This window comes from Borostomias antarcticus, assembly GCF_949987555.1.
Source record: "Borostomias antarcticus genome assembly, chromosome: 30".
Lineage (NCBI taxonomy): Eukaryota > Metazoa > Chordata > Actinopteri > Stomiiformes > Stomiidae > Borostomias > Borostomias antarcticus.
Window position 1 is genome coordinate 6,163,508 of NC_140263.1, and position 22,376 is coordinate 6,185,883.

The following is a 22,376-nucleotide window of genomic DNA, read 5'->3' on the forward strand; positions in this document are numbered from 1 at the left end:
CTCTCTGTTACCTGCCCCCCCCCCACCCCCACACACACACACACACTGCACTAAACACACACACGCACTCACTCACTGCATTAAACACACACACGCACTTCACTAAACTCTCACACACACACACACACATACACACACACTGCACTAAACACACACACGCACACACTCACTGCATTAAACACACACACGCACTTCACTAAACACTCACACACACTGCACTAAAACACACACACACACACACTCATACTGAAATTCATAGTCACAGATTGAAACTCACGATACGCATGCGCGCGCACACACACATGCACACACACACTCACTGCATTAAACACACACACACACACTTCACTAAACACTCACACACACACACTGCACTAAAACACACACACACATACACAACACACACACATACACACTCGCACTGAAATTCATAGTCACAGATTGAAACTCACGATGTGTGTGTGCACACACACGCGCGCACACACACACACACACACACACACACAGTAAATAGGCTTGGAGAGGGCAGCCAAGAGAGAAGAAATCATATCACCGACCCGAACAATAATTTGTGCCTGGAGACAGAACGTCTTAACAACAGTGATGTCACTGTTAAAAATAAGTAAACTCATGAGGGTTGAGGAGAGAGAGAGAGAGAGAGCGAGAGGGAGAGATAGAGAGGGAGCGAGAGGGAGAGAGGGAAGAGGGGGATGGAAGAGAGGGATAGAGAGAGATAAAGAGAGATAGAGAGAGAAAAAAAGAAAGGGAAAAAGCAGATTATGGCAGTGACTTGGCAGACGTGCAATCTTTTCTGATGATTAATGAAAACGTTTCTGGTGATTAGTAAAAACATGTTTTGATTTGATTTGATTCACTCGTTTCTGGTGATTAGTAACCAGGCCAGATCCAGCCTGGCTTATGTGCGTGGCTGGCTTGTTTCTGTTCAGGACTGGTAGGATGGAAGCTAGTCATGCCACTGAAATAGCTGTGAATTAAAATGACATGTGGTGCTTAGTAAAAGCATGTTTGTGTGATTAGTAAAAACATGTTTGTGGTGATTAGTAAAAACATGTTTGTGGTGATTAGTAAAAACATGTTTCTGGTGATTAGTAAAAACATGTTTGTGGTGATTAGTAAAAGCATGTTTGTGGTGATTAGTAAAAACATGTTTGTGGTGATTAGTAAAAACATGTTTGTGGTGATTAGTAAAAACATGTTTGTGGTGATTAGTAAAAACATGTTTCTGGTGATTAGTAAAAACATGTTTGTGGTGATTAGTAAAAGCATGTTTGTGGTGATTAGTAAAAACATGTTTCTGGTGATTAGTAAGAACATGTTTGTGGTGATTAGTAAAAACATGTTTGTGGTGATTAGTAAAAGCATGTTTGTGGTGATTAGTAAAAGCATGTTTCTGGTGATTAGTAGAAACATGTTTGTGGTGATTAGTAAAAGCATGTTTCTGTGTTGTATGACAGCTCTATGTGGTGTGAGGGTGTGAGGGCTGACCCTGACTGACCCTGAACCTGCTCCCAGCTGGAGCCTGTGTGGAGACTCTGGTGTTGAATGGATGAGTCTCCTCCAGGATGAAGCTTTGAGAACTAGCTACTGTAGATTCCATCTGTGTTCATATGTAACGTCAGTTGCATTTTGCCTGTCCTATCAGTTGCCGTGTTGACAAATTCCTTTGACTGTTTTTGTATTTAAGTATAAATCTGGTCCGGTCAGGCTGTAGTAGTGTTCCAGGTGGTTCATCGTTGTCCCTGGTCCGTCCCGGGTCCATCCCGGGTCCGTTCCTGGTCCGTTCCTGGTCCGGCCAGGCTGCAGTAGAGCCTAGAACCCAGAGCCTGGCTGTGAATGACATTACGTTTGCGGTGTGTTTTTTTTAGACAGCAGACTTGGCAGCTCTTGGCCTGGGGCGCCCTAGGGCCCTGTAGGGAGGGGATCAAACGCTGTTGTGGGTTGAGGGTGTCCCCCTCCAACGGAAACAGTCTGAATGGAGCAAAAACATGCGTTAACGACCCTCATTTGGGCCAACAGGCTTGGTGTGGATTTCATATGAGACGAGCTTGATATGGTACCAGTATGGTATCAGTATCCGTTTTATAACGGCTGATGTGTTTATTAACGGGTTTTCATCAATGATGTTGCCATGGAGGCTATTGTCATTAGCTTAGTGAGCCTAAATCATTTTAAGATTAAGATGTACAGTAGTATGAATGCATTCTCTACAAAGTAAGGCTGGGGTCAAATCCATTTTGAGCTCCATCCAATAGTGACACAAAATGAGAAACCAAATATTCCTCAAACATCAACATGAATTGAGTTTGAACAATAAACTTAAGAATCAATCAAAAAAAAGTATGTAAATCAGTGAAGCCGAACTCACCAGTGTTGCTCTCGATGTCCTCCACAGGCGTTGGTATCATGGCTTCCCCCAAAGCGTTTAGTAGAGATGCTGATCACAGACTAAACAGAGAGGCGGTAACCCACGGCAGCGCTGTAGGTCAGCACGCTGAGACCATGGTCCTGGTGGACAGACTGCCTGGGCACCAGCTCCTCCGCTCTCACACGCCGAGGCGCAGGAAAACCACGCCACCTTCCATCAGCACCGCCATTAAGAGGAGGGACATTAACACGGGCATTAAAATGCTGATTCCATGTATTAGTAAGGGATCCCAAGACTCAACTGCTTCAAAGAAAAAAGCGTGGTGTCTGTTTTTGTGGGCGCTGTGCCTTTAGACATCAAGTTATACACGTGTTCAAACAAACACAACAGACGTGTCTGCCTGGCCTCACAGAGCTGCACAGGAAGTGATGTCATGGCGCTCCCTAGTGATTAATTACGGTGGAAATATCCCCACCCTCCCACCAGCACTTCCCTCTATACCAATAAACAGAAATAACCACCGGAGCATAGAATCTGAATTGTAGAGATTTTGTGATACTTGACAACCCTCCATTAAAACAGCCCTGATTAAGCACCAGCAAAGTACTGTTCTCTACACACTCAGATTTGACATAGCACAGAAGTTACAGTAAGGGCCCCTCCCACCCCGGACACAAATCACTCCCCTCCGGCAGGAGGCTGCGGTCCATCAGGACCAAACTCTCGGTTTCTTCCCGACTGCAGCTGGCCCCCCCACCAAGCCTCAGGACCCCACTCACACGCCATTGTCTCCTACATTATTGCGTTGCATGTATTTGTCACTTATGTTATTGTATTTTGCACTGGCCAGTCGTGTCATGTCACCATGTTTATTGTTAGGCACCATCAGACCAAAGCAAACGCTCCTTGTATGTGAAAGCCAGCTCCCCGTGTGGGGGCGCTGTAGACACAGGGTTTGGACTGAGGGGTGCGGGGGGAGAGCCCAGAGTGCAGCGAACCAAACCCCACCGGCTCCGAACCGACAGGGGCGCCGCCCAAACACGGCTGCCCATTCACCTCCATTCATTGTCAATTGAAACGGCAATGGGAAAATGACGGAGACAGAAGATTTGGACTGGCATAAAGCTTTCGACCGAACAAATTCAACAATACCAGACATGTCCTGCTGGCATTCACTCATGGGCGGACGTCTGTGCCGTCCCAGCACCATTTCTAGCTTGGCAGTAAACCTGGTTCTGTGTTAAAGTCAACAATCTCCATCTAAATCAACAATTGTCTCTTATTAGCAGAGCGTTCATATCACACTAACACGAAGCATGTGAGAAACCCATTTGTGAGTGTGATATTTGGCCGACTCTGCACTTTTTAAGACATGTCATGGAAACACAGCTCGGCTGCGGTCTGTTCTGGATCATAATAGTCTCACACCGTGTCGACCCGGAGCAGGTGCCTCTGAGCGTTACTGAACGCTGTCCAGGGACACAACGGCCACCTGGAGGAAATGATTTCTCATATTGTTGTGAAAGCTTGCCAGTTCTGGCTCGTCTGTCTGTGAGGACGAGTGCTCTCCACCATTGTGGACTTGAACCAGCATCTCTGCCTCATAGTAACTGCCTCTTGTTGCTTCCACAGTCCGGCCAACCACACTCATGTGTGCTAACTCAGTCAGCATTTTTGTTGGGAGTGTGTGTGAGTGATGAATTTGTTCATTTGAACAACAGTTTTCGAAATCAAAATCACCTGAGCAGAACATGTGTTTTATGTGAGAATCAATGATAAATGTTATTGTGAGCAAGTTAGAGATCACCATAATACCTCCATAACATGCTACACCTATAACAGCACATGTGAAATGGGAGTATGGGTCAGTGTTTAGTGAGTCTTCAGGCATACATGTAGGCCAATTTGTCAGGAAAATGACATATTTACCATTGGAATGGAAAAGCACTATTTATAGCCAAGAATAATGTCATAATGACGGCTCAATTTCATTGCAATCATGTTTTCATTTCCCGTTTAAAAACCTTTATAAAACCTGCAGGTTGTACTTGTAATTTTCCGTCACTTGATGCGAAAAGACAGGGACTGTTGCATGTCTGAGGCTTTTGTGGTTGAGTTGAGTTCATCTTTCATGTGAGCTCAGCGGAGTTTTGCCATAATGATGAACTACATGGGAAACAGTGGAATGATGATTGCAGCGAGAGGTCAGAGACGAAGCTGGACTGAGGGCCAAGGAGCATGAGAGGCTGTTCATGAGAGAGAGAGAGAGAGAGAGAGAGAGAGAGAGAGAGGCTGTTCACGAGAGAGAGGCTGTTCACGAGAGAGAGAGAGAGAGAGAGAGAGAGAGGCTGTTCACGAGAGAGAGAGAGAGAGAGAGAGAGAGAGAGGCTGTTCACGAGAGAGAGAGAGAGAGAGAGAGAGAGAGAGAGGCTGTTCACGAGAGAGAGAGAGAGAGAGAGGCTGTTCACGAGAGAGAGAGAGAGAGAGAGAGAGAGAGAGGCTGTTCACGAGAGAGAGAGAGAGGCTGTTCACGAGAGAGAGAGAGAGAGAGAGAGAGGCTGTTCACGAGAGAGAGAGAGAGAGAGAGAGGCTGTTCATGAGAGAGAGAGAGAGAGAGGCTGTTCACGGGAGAGAGAGAGAGAGAGAGAGAGGCTGTTCATGAGAGAGAGAGAGAGAGAGAGAGAGAGAGGCTGTTCACGGGAGAGAGAGAGAGAGAGAGAGAGAGAGAGGCTGTTCACGGGAGAGAGAGAGAGAGAGAGGCTGTTCACGGGAGAGAGAGAGAGAGAGAGAGAGAGAGAGAGGCTGTTCACGGGAGAGAGAGAGAGAGAGAGGCTGTTCACGGGAGAGAGAGAGAGAGAGAGGGAGAGAGAGAGAGGCTGTTCACGGGAGAGAGAGAGAGAGAGAGGCTGTTCACGGGAGAGAGAGAGAGAGAGAGAGAGAGAGAGAGAGAGAGGCTGTTCACGGGAGAGAGAGAGAGAGAGAGACTGTTCATGGGAGAGAGAGAGAGAGAGAGAGAGAGAGAGAGAGAGGCTGTTCACGGGAGAGAGAGAGAGAGAGGCTGTTCACGGGAGAGAGAGAGAGAGGGAGAGAGAGAGAGAGAGGCTGTTCACGGGAGAGAGAGAGAGAGAGAGACAGAGAGGCTGTTCACGGGAGAGAGAGAGAGAGAGGCTGTTCACGGGAGAGAGAGAGAGAGGGAGAGAGAGAGAGAGAGGCTGTTCACGGGAGGGAGAGAGAGAGAGAGGGAGAGAGAGAGAGAGAGGCTGTTCACGGGAGAGAGAGAGAGAGAGAGAGAGAGAGAGAGAGAGAGAGACAGAGAGAGAGAGAGAGAGAAGCTGTTCATAGGAGACAGAGTGGTGTAATCATGAGGACATTAGATCATGCATCCACACCCTCGGTTCAGGAGAAGCGCTGCTCTCCCAGCTGAGATAGGCTGACATTCTGCACTGCTGACACACGCACGGAGGCTCGGACCCAGGGACAGCACACCCCCACAGGCTGCTCTCAGATCAGCCACATCAATAACCACACGGAAAATCCCTGTGTCCGCTCAAGAAGAAGTCAACAACAACAACAACAACAACAACAAAGACAAACATAGAACACAAAGTATCCACGGATGTGAGGGGGGAAGAGGGACAGCCAGCTCATTCAGAGCCATAAGAAACAACATGAGCACGCCCTAGCGGAGTCAGACTAGGAGGCCATACGCCACGGTAGCGCCCAGGGAAAACACTCATACTCACGCATGATATCATACTGGAACAGGGGAAGCCAAAGCTCAGACCGGTAGCTGCTTTGGTTTGGTTTAGCGCTCTGTGCTCAAACACAATCTGCTACTGTATGAACTATTATGATTATCTTTTACTATTTCCCCACCTTAATTCACAGACAACTCACTCAAAATGCATCAAGGATTTTGTTTTTATTTTGCTACCACAGTTACAGTTGACCCAGAAGAGATTAGAGTTAGATCAGATCAATTAAGAGTGAGTTTGCAAACCCAGTCGGTAGTCTTCCCATTTGGGAGACATTCACCAGGAGGATCAAAAGTCTTCTTGTAATGACTTCACCAGGCGGCCTGGTGAGCTTAGGGCCAGGACGCCTTCAAGGGCTCTTTAAAAAAAACATCCCTCAGTCTTCTGCAGATGCCCCCTCGGCCTCTGAAGGTACCCCGTGGTACAGTATGACCCAGTTTCTGTAGCTGGCCTATAGCTGTCCCAGGGAGCAGGTAAACCTCCAGCTCCTGCCCCTGCGGTACATGGCCAAGCGTGGGGCAGGGAGGAGCAGGGTACATGGCCGAGCGTGGGGCAGGGAGGAGCAGGGTCGAGGGGTCGGTTCCCTGCGCCCGACGCAGCTCATCTCAGGACGGGTAGATCCGTGGCGCTCCTGGGAAGGATTATACTGAAGTTATCCTGAGCAGTGATCGGCAGGGATGGACGGATCTCATTACTGGGATGTGAATAGTTGAGATGTAGTCTGATGGAAACCTTGGACAGAGTCAGTGACCCTCGGGAGGAGATGTCCACTTGTAATCTTAAACAGGCAGTGAACTCTGCTTATTGGCTCTGGGGGAAGAAATAACCCTTGATTATGTTGCATGAATAATCAATGGTCAGTTGAGGCTTCATATTTCAAAGAAGGAAGTAAGAAACGCCATCACTAATGACACTGATTAAGATGCCCGAATAATCAACTGGCTGTTGGGACTGATGCCATTGTAGGTGATGTCAGAACATCTTTCCATTGGTTGAAGAGGGGAATTGGAAGTGGCCTATGTACAGTATGAAAATACCCTTTCTCTATCCATTATTGATGAGACTGATTGAGATTTCGGCGATTAAATGATGTTGTGTTACAGACTATATTCTTGTTTTTTCAAGAAAGAAAAAAATCATAAAGCAGGCCTATCCATCACTTATATAGTGAAGGTAGAGTGTTTTTTTTATGGCAGACTTTGAGCTACGTACACGTTCACTTTCTGAAGGTTGAGTCTGTCCTCTATCTGTAATGTGCTGTGACAGTCTGCCACTAAACCTGGTTTTATTATTCAATGACATATTTTGTTAACTTTAATTGGCGTGTAAAACCAAATTGAGATGACAATGCATTCTTCTCACTTTTGCTTTTTTTTATGGCAACATGTCTTAGCATTCCATTAACCCTTCCCCAAGAGATGGTGAAGACGGGTCAATTTCTCTGTCTCTCTGTGTCCCTCTCTCTCTCTCTCTCTCTCTCTCTCTCTCTCTCTCTGTCTCTCTGTCCCTCTCTCTCTCTCTCTCTCTCTCTCTCTCTCTGTGTCTCTCTCTCTCTGTCTCTCTCTCTATGTATGTCTCTCTCTCTCTGTCTCTCTGTGTCCCTCTCTCTCTCTGTCTCTCTCTCTATGTATGTCTCTCTCTCTCTCTCTCTCTCTCTCTGTCTCTCTCTCTCTCTGTCTCTCTGTGTCCCTCTCTCTCTCTCTCTCTCTCTCTGTCTCTCTCTCTGTCTCTCTCTCTCTCTATGTCTGTCTCTCTCTCTCTCTTCTCTCTCTCTCTCTCTCTCTCTCTCTATATGTATGTCTCTCTCTGTCTCTCTGTCCCTCTCTCTCTCTCTCTCTGTCTCTTTCTCTATGTCTCTCTCTCTGTCTCTCTCTCTCTCTCTGTCTCTCTCTCTCTCTCTCTCTCTGGCCAGGCCTGTGCTGGTGGAGGGGTCAGAGGTCAGGAGGGAGTGGTAACGACGTGGAAAGCAGGAGGTTTTAAGAGCAGCCGTGGCCTCGCCTCCCCTCGCTCTGTACACATGTTACCCAACACTCCTGAAAAAAGCCCTCCAGCATGCATCCTTCACACTGCAGGACGCTACATAGGGGCTCTTGATTCATTGGCTCGCCCAGAATTATGCTAAGTAGATACAGGTCTAATGAAGGAGGGGTTTTTAACCAAACTGCAATGTTGTCTGTGCATTTAACTGGAGCCCTAGTGGCTGGATTTAATTGGCCTTTCGGTAGTTAGAAATGTAGAAAATCTGACTAGTTGTGTAGCCAAAATGTTTTCCTTTGAGTTGTAAATGTCAACATGAATGATGATAAAGAATGAAAATCCCATTCATGGGGGATATGTTAGCATTTAGCATGACCATCTTTTATAAGGTAATTGTGATGACCAAGTCCCTGAGAGAGCAGCTAGCATTACTGTCCTTGAAATCCTTATGGAAAAGGTTTCCTAAGGAAAATACATGGGATTTACTGGCCGGTGTCTTTAAAATGAAAGTATGAGATGAAATGAAACGAGGAACGTGATATACAGTTGTGGGGTTTGAATATCCCCCTTGTTGGCTCTTCAAAGTGTTTCGTCCTTGATCTGATGAGGACATGTTTTCCCTCACAAACAGCCGTCCACTTCAGATTGACCGTCTGGTTGTCTTCAGTCTGGAGGATGAGCTGTCATCCTTCTGTGGAATGTATGGTCAGACATCTACATAAACCAGAAACCACAGTGGGTGCCTGTACCATCATAGCTTTGAATACAGCATTGAGATGTAATCAGGATATGAAATTCACCTGCCACAATTATATTTCACAAATTTCCCTATGTAGGCTAGAGTAAATAGATTTTAACTGTACATTCAGTTTCATATGGAGAATAAGCCATGATAATTAAAGTCAAACTACAGTACCTGAATGAGACAAAGTGAGGATCATAATTCAGCCAAAGGGAGACTCAGCCTCTGTTAGATGAGGAGAGACTCAGCTGTCTGTCGGATGAGGAGAGACTCAGCTGTCTGTTAGATGAGGAGAGACTCAGCTGTCTGTCAGATGGAGAGAGACTCAGCTGTCTGTCAGATGAAGAGAGACTCAGCTGTAGGAACTGTACAGTAGTAAGTGGTCAATAAAGTTGTTTCCCATTTTGTTAGTAAACCGGTACCATACAGTAGCTGTGTTCGGAATCGCTCCCTATTCACTATATAGGGCGTCAGCCATTTTGTTTGTAGTGTAGTGTGTTTGATCCATGTGCCCTATGCTCTTCTAGAATGTTCTTTGAGTATGTAAATTAGCTCATGATGAAATGTACACCTTCAAAGGCGTTCACCATTAGTCTCCTGTACTACTCGTACACTGACTCACCGGTTGAAACACAAAATGCCGTCACCAGACGAGCACCAGCCAATTAAACACCGCTCCAAGACATCGCTGTGATTACTCAACATACGTAGAGGGTCTCATACATAACGTCTTGGCTCGGTTGACTAGTGGTTTCAGATGACATTGAGAGTCTTCTCCCCCCCGTGTGATTGATGAGCCTGTGTTTGAGTCGTTCTAGTAGCTACCACACAGCCCCCCCGGCTGCTCCCCCAGTTGAAGAGCATGATGGGAACTGTTCACCCCAGCCAGGGACACGGCTGCTCCCGCCAGCTCTGTGATCAGCGCTGATAAAGGTCCTGATGCGTTTAGAGCCGCCCTCACTAGATGGGCATGGGACGTATTTGAAAGGACAGGGGGAAATGTATTTGAATGGACTTGTGTTGTGATCGTGGTGGGGGAGGGTTAGGGTTGGGGGGGACTTTCTTAACTCCATTAGTGGGTGTAACAGATGACGGTAAAAGCACATGATCCTGGACTTCAGCTCATCTCCACAGGTCCACCTCCCGCTCCTAGAAGCAGCTGTACCTGGTCATCTTCCTCTCATCTCCACCTCCCGCTCCTAGAAGCAGCTGTACCTGGTCATCTTCATCTCATCTCCACCTCCCGCTCCTAGAAGCAGCTGTACCTGGTCATCTTCATCTCATCTCCTCCTCCCGCTCCTAGAAGCAGCTGTACCTGGTCATCTTCATCTCATCTCCACCTCCCGCTCCTAGAAGCAGCTGTACCTGGTCATCTTCATCTCATCTCCACCTCCCGCTCCTAGAAGCAGCTGTACCTGGTCATCTTCAACTCATCTCCACCTCCCGCTCCTAGAAGCAGCTGTACCTGGTCATCTTCATCTCATCTCCACCTCCCGCTCCTAGAAGCAGCTGTACCTGGTCATCTTCATCTCATCTCCACCTCCCGCTCCTAGAAGCAGCTGTACCTGACCATCTTCAGCTCATCTCCACCTCCCGCTCCTAGACACAGCTGTACCTGGTCATCCTGTAGACTATAAACCAGCCTGGTTCCCCGTTGTAATGACTGGCAAATTGTTGCGACTTGCAGATAGGTGTCAAATGCACTTGCCCTGTTTGGCCATGACTGCTGTGTTCAGTCGATTTCCCACTCTGCAGAATAACCCTGAACCTGTTCCAGCCACTGATAGACTGATGCTTTTCCTTCAACCAATGTCTTCTTTTTTTAATTGTATTTTTTTTTTTTAGAAAGTTTGGACAAAGTGTAATTTCTCCTGAGCTTCCCGTTTTGTTTCATGGGCTCTCTAGCGTGTGGACAGCCTTGACTTCCCAACACAACAAGTCATTACTCTCCTGTGCTAAAGTCCTAACAGGGCTGCTTTTACTTCCATGACTGAGCTATTTGTAAATCACCGGATCAAAGTGTGTTAAGCCTGTTATGATCTCAGCATCGGCCATCCCACAGTTATTACAGCATGCTGCAGAGAGTAAATCAATCCTAATCCACAATGACCTCAATCCTTGATGGATTACAGAAATAATGCCATTGAAATCAGAAGGGGATACGCAGCATAACAAAAGCTTTAATTCATACATCACAGTTTTGGGCATCTTTTCATATCTGTCAGAGGCATCACATCATTTATACCACAACAATTCATCTTTGGGCATCTCCAGACTCGCTTGCTCAACACGCATGGCTCTCAGGAAGGAATACTGTTCAGTCTGATATGAACAATGCCATATCTGAGCCTTGTAGGACAAACACATGATATCATTCATTGACATGTACAGTATTTGTCATACAGAACCATGTTCTCTTGTTGCAACACACAACTAAAATGATAGGGCGCAGATCAAACACCTGATGATTACCTCCTACAGTCATAACATCAACAAAAGAGCGCACAGCGCTGTTTAGTGTGTGACCTTCTCATTACTGAGCACTTTGACACGGTGGCAGCTCCTTCATTTTTTACTCCCGTTAACCTCATCCAACTCAGTTATGACTCAACTTCACACTTGTAGTGGGGCCCTGGTTTAGTTGACAGTAATCGATATTTGACAGTTTGACATTTACTTACAGTAGAGTAGTCCATATTGTCTATCATGAAGACTATAGGCTTACTGTACTCCTACTAGCCTTCTGTGGAAAAAGCTCATCTCAAGTTTCACTAAAACTGGCCCATCAATTCCAAACATACTGTACCATTGCGACTGGCAAAGCTGCAACTCTGCATTCCCTAATGGACTATGTACCAATATGCCAATTGGGTTCACAGTGTTATTCTTTATTCTTTGTGTTGAAAAGTCAACATGGTGAGGGAGAGTACTGAACATATTGGTTACCCTTGAGACCTGATATGCCAAAAGCCAAGTGCCAGCTGAAATGATACTATATTATGATTTGGCACAGAGGACGAGTCTAAATCCATGCTGTCTTTCTCAAGCCATACCTCTTTGAAGAGGGATTACATGGTCATAGGCAGCAGGTCAACTCTCATGCAAAGCCCAGATGCACCTGGATGGATACAATAAAAATGTCCTTGAACAGCGTCCTGGCAGATATGCCCACAGTCAAAACATACCAGTGGTTCTGCTCAGATATTTCTGCTATTGATCGTGTTTTCTGTGAAAAAGCTATCACTTGAACTCTAACTCAATGGTGTGGGCTCAGACTCTGCTGTGGTACTTGTTACTTGTCTGTTTGAAAATGTATGAAGACATTGATGTTGGTTCTGTATGTATTCAGGTGTCTGTTGGTGTTGGTTCTGTGTTAAGATGTCTGTTGGTGTTGGTTCTGTAGGTATTAACATGTCTTTTGGTGTTGGTTCTGTGTTAAGATGTCTGTTGGTGTTGGTTCTGTGTTAAGATGTCTGTTGGTGTTGGTTCTGTAGGTATGAAGATGTCTGTTGGTGTTGGTTCTGTATGTGTTAAGACATCTTCGTGTTGGTTCTGTAGGTATTAACATGTCTGTTGGTGTTGGTTCTGTAGATTAATACAGTGTAGCTGATGCAGCTCAACCTCTGTGCCAAATTCAATTTGGGATTTGCTCCAAATTGTGATTTTTCATATTGGGGGTTAGTTGCTACAATATAAAGAAGAAAATTAAAGCAGAGTGGGTTTTATTGTATTTAAACCAGTGAATTTTAGCAATGAGAACTAGGCAAGGTGAAGAAATAATACCAGGGCTATCTAAAGTCACCTCTCCGTTACGCGGAGTCAGTTGAACATGCGTGGTTGCGCTGGGTGCATGTTGGTGACTCTAGTGCTCCCTACCGCTCAGCCTGCGCTGTCCATACATCAAAATACGTACACTATACAAATGTCCCCCCTCTCCCCCACCTCTCTCTCTCCCTCTCTCCACGCATCTTAGCTCTGCTGCTATTCCTATGCTGACTTTTTGACATTTACACTGCAGGATTCGGACTCATTCATTTGGAAACACTTTCATGTGGGATAAGCTTGCGGCGCGTTTACCGGGAGATGGATAACATTGACAGGCAGTGCATAGACACCACAGAATCTGACTTCTGTGCATGGAAAGCAACTTTCTAACGACACTACGGTAGCTGTAAGAATCGGTTCAACATTACTGTGAATATGCATCTGGTCGGCAGTCTCCTCCATCAGATGTGCTTTCTGGGAGCGTTCGCCTTTGCAGGTACAGGAATGAAACTTAAAATATGCATTCAAAGTTGTGTATTTTAATTGCAGTGTAATGCTCAAGTGACGTGGAGTTGCTGGTGAAGTCGTAGGTGACTTTTCTGACTAACTGAGTGGTGTGATATGCAGTTTTACGCACAGGTGACATACCGACTTCATGCACTTTATCGGTGCAGTCAGGAACATCCATACATTCTCTGCGCTCCGGGTTTAAGTAGGTTAGGTTAGGATAGGATAGGTTAGGATGAAACCGCCTGGAACCACTAATCCGCAGGTATGTGCTTCCGTCCTTTCACTTCTCGTGTCTATTCTCTAGATCCGCATCCATTCCAGGAGTCTGAAATAATTTTCCCGGAGGTTTTTCCAGACACAAGTCCACCGGCTCCCGATAAACCGAATCACCGGGAGCCTGACGCCAGCGCCGGGAGCAGCTCCCGGGAGGTCCGTTCCGTTTCAGACTGGGACGGGTCCGAGCCTCCGGAGCGGGACCACTGGGATCCTTTAGGACCGAGGACGCGGCTGAGACTCAAAATCACAGCTTTTGGCAGAGACTTGCACCTCACTCTGAAGAGAGACACTCGGTTTCTGTCCCAGAAATTCATGGTGGAGACGAGACAGAAAGTACGCAAGGCATCTGGGCGCAGCTCGCCAGGTCGTCCCGCTGCCAGCGCAGAGAGAGCCTGCTATTACAGCGGGTCTGTTCTCAATTACACAGCCTCACTCGCCTCATTCAGCACCTGCGCAGGACTGGTAAATATCTCCTGCTCAAAGTCAACCTCATATACATACTTACCATAAATGTGTAGCATGATATCGTGATTATAGGTTAGCCTACTGCAAAGTCAATATCTGATATTCTTTTATAACTTGCCTGACTGCATTATGGATCATTGGGATCAGACATGCTGGATAGTAGATGTTGAAGATGCATGTAGCCTGTGGGAAACAATTTGACATTCCTCAATCGGAAACACTGATATGTATGTGTGTGTGTGTGTGTGTGTGTGTGTGTACAGCATGTGTGTGGGTGTGTGTAGGCTACTACGTATGTGTACTGTGTGTGTGTGTGTGTGTGTGTGTGTGTGTGTGTGTGTGTATGTGTGTGTGTGTGTGTGAGAGAGAGAGTGTAGCTACTGTGTGTGTGTGTGTGTGAGAGAGAGAGAGAGAGAGAGAGTGTAGCTACTGTGTGTGTGTGTAATGTACGGTCTTCAGTCAGTGAAATGTTGCTGCTGGCTCCAAGATTGTGCTACAGATAAACTCTAATTTACAATTACAAATGTACAATTTACAAAAATTACAATTTTACAATTAACACAAATTACCAATAGGTACCCTTTCTATAAAGCATACAATTGAGATCGGATGGAATAGATAATGGTCTAGATGGATGTGTGTGTGTGTGTGTGTGTGTGTGTGTGTGTGTGTGTGTGTGTGTGTGTGTGTGTGTGTGTGTGTGTGTGTGTGTGTTGGAGAGAGACAGAGGGGAAATCAGTCTCAGGTTGTCTAGTTTAGTGTCAGGTTAGTCTTGTCTAGTCTCAGATTAGTGTAGTCTCAGGTTAGTGTAGTCTCAGATTAGTGTAGTCTCAGGTTAGTGTAGTCTCAGATTAGTGTAGTCTCAGATTAGTGTAGTCTCAGATTAGTGTAGTCTCAGATTAGTGTAGTCTCAGGTTAGTGTAGTCTCAGATTAGTGTAGTCTCAGATTAGTGTAGTCTCAGGTTAGTGTAGTCTCAGATTAGTGTAGTCTCAGATTAGTGTAGTCTCAGATTAGTGTAGTCTCAGATTATTGTAGTCTCAGATTAGTGTAGTCTCAGGTTAGTGTAGTCTCAGGTTAGTGTAGTCTCAGGTTAGTGTAGTCTCAGATTAGTGTAGTCTCAGGTAAGTAGTCTCAGATTAGTGTAGTCTCAGATTAGTGTAGTCTCAGATTAGTCTAGTCTCAGATTAGTGTAATCTCAGGTTAGTGTAGTCTCAGATTAGTGTAGTCTCAGGTTAGTGTAGTCTCAGGTTAGTGTAGTCTCAGATTAGTGTAGTCTCAGATTAGTGTAGTCTCAGATTAGTGTAGTCTCAGGTTAGTGTAGTATTAGATTAGTGTAGTCTCAGATTAGTGTAGTATTAGATTAGTGTAGTCTCAGGTGTGCCTTTTGGAAGCACACTCTTCAGGGCTGCTGCGTTCTTGGCCCACCCTGCTCCATGCAGTCTTGGGGCAGTCAGACAATATGAACTTCTCCCAAAAGCCACAGCACAGAACCATTAGCAGCCCCTGAGGTTTGAAGGGTGAGCTCCTGTGGTGAGGTGGGCTTGGACCCCAGCTCCAGGGTTTGGACCACAGTCCCGGCCTCCGTCTTGTTAACCGAAAGCTTTGCCTCACAGAATAAAACACCCAATGAGAGACCTTGGCAGCAGGAGTGTAGCTTTTCCTTCTTTTTTTGTCTGCGTCCACGAGAAAACAAGCTCAATTAATGAAATATTGCAGTTCATGAGAATTAACTTTAACAACGGCGACAGAGAATCAGCAATATTGGTAATTATTTGTTTTACAGTTAAGTCAAGAGGTTCACAAAAGTGGGTGTTTTCAAGGTTTACTCCCAAACTGTACATTCATGTGTGTAGTGAATAGCCAATTCTTTCTGCGTGCCTCCAAGCAGCATAATGCCACAAGAAACCAGCGTCCATTTGAGAGATACAATCTTGGGGCTCTGAATGAATTTGTGAGTGAGTCATTTAGCAGAACGAGTGTGTCATTCTAAACCCTGGCCCCAACCGTAGAATAAGCTTCACAATACAAAAATACTACAGACTGATCTTTGACTCTGATAGGCTCTGTGCACCAGCTCCACTACTTCCTGAAAGTCACTTGGCATCTTTATTTCCTGTCCTATATGATTGGATTAAGTGATTAATCAGGTGTGCGCTGGGTCTGCCGGTCACACCTGATTAATCACTTAATCCAATCATATAGGACAGGAAATAAAGATGCCAAGTGACTTTCAGGAAGTAGTGGAGCTGGTGCACAGAGCCTATTAGCAGAGTAGTCTTTCTAGAGCAGCTGAAGGGATGGACGCCTCTTGAAGACGCTCTAGGCACACACTGCAGTGGTAGCATGAGGAATCTGGCACGTTGTTAACCCTTAGCCACAATCATCAAGGGTGCCAGATTTTTGGTGCTTATTTTAGAACTGGACAAACGTTACAAAGCACTTCCAGTTGCATTTTTAGCATCCTTTCTGAACCGACACCACTCTTTCTATTCATGCCGTGTCTCTTCTTAAGACACGCCGTTTACATTTCACACCCCACAGAATTCACGTTCCTTTAATAGGCTGTGCGTTAGAAAGCGTTCCAGCATTTTCCAGTTTAAACTGAAGTAGTATGTAAAACAGCTGGATCACAGCGCTGTTTGATTGACAAGTAGATTGTGTCACGGCTCAAGTTACTGAAAGTAGCCTGGATGCAGGATGAGTGACAGGATGATGGAGGTGGTGACCCTAACCATAAGCTACCGTAATACATGTCATTATACCGCCAGGACTCAGGATCAGTAGCGAAGACCCCATGTGAGGATGAAGAGAGAAAACACACGATATGCCTACGCTTTACATATGAACTAGAATTTCATAGAAATACTCTTTTCAAAATGCTGTTCTTTCTCTATGACTTATTGTAACATCATGCTCATGGGCTGTATTGAATGCAAAAAGTCTTGAATGAAAATCTGAATGTAGGTGAGTGGGTCATCCTCAAATGTGATGGTGACGGGGGAGGCTAGGGGTAGACGCGTGGGAGGGGCGCAATGGGGGTAGCCATGCCTCCCTCTCTTTCTGCCAAGCCCATCTGCGTTGGGCGCCAATTTCCCCTCGTCTTCTAATCAAGCCAGCCGGTGGCCTGTTTAGTCTGCACGAGTCATCAGACCTTAATGAACCCAAACCAAATAAGCCTTCACCATGGGACCACCTCCAACCCTGACCCCCCTGACCCTCCCCCAGCCCACTGTGGAACATTCATTCCATCCAAACACTGAGCGTTCCCCAGGGTGCTGTTTAAGGACCACTTGCGATGTGATTTTATTTTCTAATGCTGCAGCTTTGGGGAACGGGTGCTTGCGGACAATTTGTGTTATTGGAGCTGGCAGTGAGAGCAGGGATCTCTGGGTGGTGCCTGGCTGGGTGTGCGTAAGCAGCGGCTTGTTATTTGGAGTAACTGACCTGTAATGTAAATTTCTCCCCCGGTGTGTAGACGTCTTGGCTGCTCGTCATGGCTCCGAGCCTTCGGGGTTTCACTGATCTGTGGCCCCCTCGGCCGAGTAGTAACGCCACAACCACCTCAGCCATCTGCACAGGAGTGGGGAACCTGTCTAGTGTTCACACTCTGCACTGTATCGGTTGACACACATTGACGTCAGGCCGTCTGGTATCCAACTGCTTATGACATATCAGTGTATATGTCAAGCCAGGGACAGAGTTAAGGCTGCTAGACTACAGCTGGCTCAGACCAAGCGAGAGTTAAATATTTAGGTTTAGGGTTTACGCGTTGCTTCATGTAAACTGCTCCACTAGAGACATTAGGACTTGGTCTTGTGTGAGGCTTAGATATTGGCCACAGTGACAGAGAGAGAAGTAGGGAGAGTAGGAATGAGAGGGTACGGAAGAGTGGTCTGAAAACTGACTGGTTTGTGACAGTGGTTTCATGTGTGTCTTCGTGACTTGACTGTGGTTTCATGTGTGTCTTCGTGACTTGACTGGTTTCATGTGTGTCTTTGTGACTTGATTGTGGTTTCATGTGTGTCTTCGTGACTTGACTGTGGTTTCATGTGTGTCTTCGTGACTGTTGCCACTCTAGGGCAAGCGAGCGGAGCACAGTCGTAACCTCTGCGTCGTCTCTCTATTGCAGATGGGCTTCATTCAGATCGACAGTGACTTTCTTTACATCGAGCCAGTGAATCAGACGCTGTCCGTCACGGGACAGGCTCACCGCGTGTTCCGGAGGAAACGATCCACAGAGGAGGGGACAGACCGACAGACGGACACGCCCACGGACAGACAGACAACCGGCAGCTACTGTGGAGTTTTCCCAGGTGGGGCTCACACCACGCTGCCGTAGTCTGAAGCGATGCAACCAGTCCTACAGCCGAGCACCACACAAGCGTACATGTTTCCAAGCTAGCATTTGCACAGTGCATTATCATTTTAGTCCCACCCTGTAACATGGTCCATACTCTAGTCCGTAATGGATTCCACACCGCTGCTCCTCCTCGTATACACGCTAGCGGAGCACATGCCTCAGCTTATTGAACGATCCACGTCTGATTTACGTCCAGGCTGCCAGACTACACAACTTTGTGTGTGTGTGTGTGTGCGTGCGTGCGTGCGTGTGGATGTTTCAATAGCTGCCAGAACTGAGCACTGGGATCCCTTAACCTCCAGAATGCTGTATGTCAAAGTTTAAAACACTCACCCCCCCCCCCCCCCCCAACTAGAGGCAAACTGTCACACATGTCTCTCTCCGGTTCAAAGCTAGAGTCCCCCCTCCCCCATGAGACACCGTAGTGTTCCCTCACCTCAGGTGACGGGCGCTAGCCCGGCTGAAAGCTGGCGGTCTCACACAGGGACTGGTGCTGCTAGCTACGGACTTGTGAAGGTTTTCGTTAAGAGGTCTTACCTATCTGCTTTTGATCTGGGAAATGGAGTCCAGCTGAGGGAATGTGGACAGTGTCTTGCTACTACATCCTGCTGTAGAAAATGTAATTGCAGTAAGACTGTCCTGATTTTCTAGTTCCATTACATTCCAAGATTGTTAATGTAGCTGCATCACATGGATATTATACAGTTGTTAAGATACCAGACCAGCTCATTTGAAAATCAATTGTTCAGTCTTTTGCTCTTACAGACTATTGAGAATGTACAGATGAGTTACTGGTTAGCATAGTACTGTAGTTAAGGATAACGTCACAAATGTTCAAGTAGTTAAGGATAACATGTCACAAATGTTATAGTCAAGGATAACATGTCACAAATGTTATAGTCAAGGATAACATGTCACAAATGTTATAGTCAAGGATAACATGTCACACATGTTATAGTCAAGGATAACATGTCACACATGTTATAGGCAAGGATAACATGTCACAAATGTTCCAGTAGTTAAGGATAACAAGTCAGTGATCATGACGTCACAAATGCAACTCCATGCGACTTTGTATTATTTTTGAATCTGCTTCTTTACAGAAAGACAGAAAAGTAAGAAGCGCGTGTCGTCCGAGGGCGGGCGGGGGAAGAGGTACTCGTATAAACTCCTCCACGAGTACAACGTAGAGACCCTGGTGGTGGCCGATCCCGCCATGGTCAGCTACCACGGCACCGAGGCGGCGAAGCGCTTCATCCTCACCATCATGAACATGGTGAGCGGCTCTGGGCTTCATCACTGACCCAATGTTGCTGGAAACACAGCTGGACATCACAAAGCCTCGTTTTTTGAGTATTGCCGTATCTCAAAGGTGTTTTTGATAAGACATTCTTTCTTCTCACAGGTTTTCAACTTATTTCAACACAAGAGTCTCGGCATTCAGATCAACATCAGACTGACTAAACTAGTGCTGCTTCATGAAACGCCAGTAAGAAATACAGTTCACTGCTCAGTCTAATTAAACCTCTCTGTGATTTTGAGCATCAAGCTTGTTTTGACATGCAGGCCCTACTGGGGGGGAAATGGAAGCTTCCGGATGTTCATGACTGTTCAGGAGCCTCTAGTTAGCATTAGCCGCCATGCTAGTGGACAGCGCCGCTACTCTTAAAGGGGTAGTGTGCTATTTTGGACATTTAGCCCTTTTCGAGGTTTGTCTTCTATGAATCTGAAACAGAGACCATACTTTCACTGATCGTTCCAGTATTGAGCAGCTGCAGTTTTGGAATGGAAGTTCAATGGAAGTCAATGAGGGAAATATTTATTTGCTGATTCCCCTGCTGATTTTGTAAGTTTGCCCACTGACAAAGAAATTCATCTGGAAAATCAGTCTCTCATTTTAATGGTAGGTTTATTTTAACAGTGAGTGACAGAATAACCCCAAAAAGTCAAGAAAAACACATCACAAAAGTTATAAATTGAATTTTAATGATTGAAATAAGTAGTATTTGACCCCTTCGCAAAACATGACTTAGTACTTGGTGGCAAACCCCTTGTTGTCAATCACAGAGCCCTTGACGTCAATCCCTGACGTCCTTGGACAGCTCTTTGGAGAGTTTGGAATCTAATTGATTGATTGCTTCTGTGGACAGGTGTCTTTTATACAGGTAACAAGCTGAGATTAGCAGCACTCTCTTAAAGGGACAGGACTAATTTGTGTGCCTCATGGACATAACCAGTCTGTGGGAGCCAGAAATCTTGCTGGTTGATAGGGGGTCAAATACTTATTTCACAAATCAATTTATAACTTGATGTCTTTTTCTGTCTGTCTTTTCAAGCCCAAAATATTTGGATTGCAATACATTTCACAGTTTCAGGTTCATGGTAGACAGACCGCAAATAGGGCTAATTGTCCAAAATAGCACACTACCCCTTTAAAAAAAAAAATCTAGAAAAATCTAAAACTGCTGGTATGGTTGGGGTTAATCTTCTACTACACTCCCAGTAAGTGCAAAAACAAGCTAGATGTTCAAAACGATGGAGCTCCCCTTTAATGTAAAACACCCTGTGACCATCACCCCTTTTGTCTTTGTCCCCCTCCCTCCCTCCCTCCAGTCAGACATGTACATCGGGCACCATGGGGAGAAGATGCTGGAGAGTTTCTGTCGTTGGCAACAGGAGGAGTACGGTAGGAAGAGTGTCCTCTCTGACTTCAGCCCGCGATGGAGGGACGACCTGCCCTCTGTGGACACCGCCATCCTCATCACACGGTAGGGCGCCATGACACGGACCCTACACACACACCGCCATCCTCATCACACGGTAGGGCGCCATGACACGGACCCTACACACACACCGCCATCCTCATCACACGGTAGGGCGCCATGACACGGACCCTACACACACACCGCCATCCTCATCACACGGTAGGGCGCCATGACACGGACCCTACACACACACCGCCATCCTCATCACACGGTAGGGCGCCATGACATGGACTCTACACACGCCGCCGGTAGAGAGAGAGAGGCTCGCAAACTGCTGAGAAACATCTAGAGATGAAGACTTTTACTTCCCCCATGGGAGTTCTGTCTGAATGCCCCGCCTCCTCACACAGCAGGTGCACTCCCCCTCCAGGCTTCCGTAGCGCTCGGCGTACATGCTAACGTGCTTCCGTAGCGCTCGGCGTACACGCTAACGTGTTTCCGTAGCGCTCGGCGTACATGCTAACGTGCTTCCGTAGCACTCGGAGTACATGCTAACGCATAACCGGAGAAGTGTCCCACAGCTAGCTAAAGCGATTAGCCTCAGCGTAATCCAACATGTTCCCTTTATCCGTCCCGTTCTCCCATGTCATGAGGCTTTAAGCAAAGAGGGAAAGTATTTCAGCTCTCGAACCCTGGCTGGGAACAGCGCATACTCTGGTTTTCATTTCCATTAAGCTGCTAATGACCACCGCTCACAGAGCCCACGCCGCGCTTTGAATCGCCCGGCTAGCCAAATTATCCGTCCCGTTCTAGCTTTTAAATCCCCGTCCAAAGAGAGAGCGCTGGTCCTGGGCCGGCCAGAGCCGGAATGTGATTCGGACCTGTTGATAGGTCTCAGAGCTCCTCGGAGGGGGCGGGGCCAGCAGGCAGGTGTTTGATGTTGGCGCCACACACACACACACACACACACACACACACACACACACACACACACACACACAGATGGAGAGGAAGACAAACTCTGACTCAACCTTTGGCCCCCAAACAAACATTCACACACACAGCAGGGTCAGAGGGTAGCAGGGTCAGAGGGTAGCAGGGTCAGAGGGTAGCAGGGTCAGAGGGTACAGGGTCAGGAACATCTGCCAAACCAGAAAAGGGATGAAACACTCGTTATTCAAATGACAAGGAATATTCCTCCTGAGATTCTGTCCAGAAATCAGAGGAAATGTCTAAGAGACTCCAGTTCACACGGTCATTTCCGTTAAGTATGAGTCAAGTCAGGCCAGAGCCACACCAATACCTCACGTTCACTAGTGAATTAAATCACAGCAAATATAATCACAGGTTATTGAACCCTTCCAATCCCTTTGACATGGAGATTATACACGTCCTTATGTCTTTGCACAATTTCATCTTTTTGTTTCTGCACAG

General features: G+C 46.5%; 1 protein-coding gene across 1 annotated transcript in view; it reads left to right on the forward strand.

Moving 5' to 3' along the window:
* Positions 1-13,060: 13,060 nt before the first annotated feature.
* Positions 13,061-22,376, forward strand: part of LOC311327188 (A disintegrin and metalloproteinase with thrombospondin motifs 19-like) — a gene marked incomplete at both ends in the record, with an annotated part of 58,786 nt that continues 49,470 nt past the window's right edge. Inside the window, 6 exons of the mRNA XM_084460221.1 lie at positions 13,061-13,121; positions 13,440-13,873; positions 18,007-18,190; positions 19,341-19,513; positions 19,643-19,726; positions 20,851-21,005. Coding sequence (XP_084316347.1) covers positions 13,061-13,121; positions 13,440-13,873; positions 18,007-18,190; positions 19,341-19,513; positions 19,643-19,726; positions 20,851-21,005 — 1,091 coding nt within the window. The remainder of the gene's footprint in view (positions 13,122-13,439; positions 13,874-18,006; positions 18,191-19,340; positions 19,514-19,642; positions 19,727-20,850; positions 21,006-22,376) is intronic.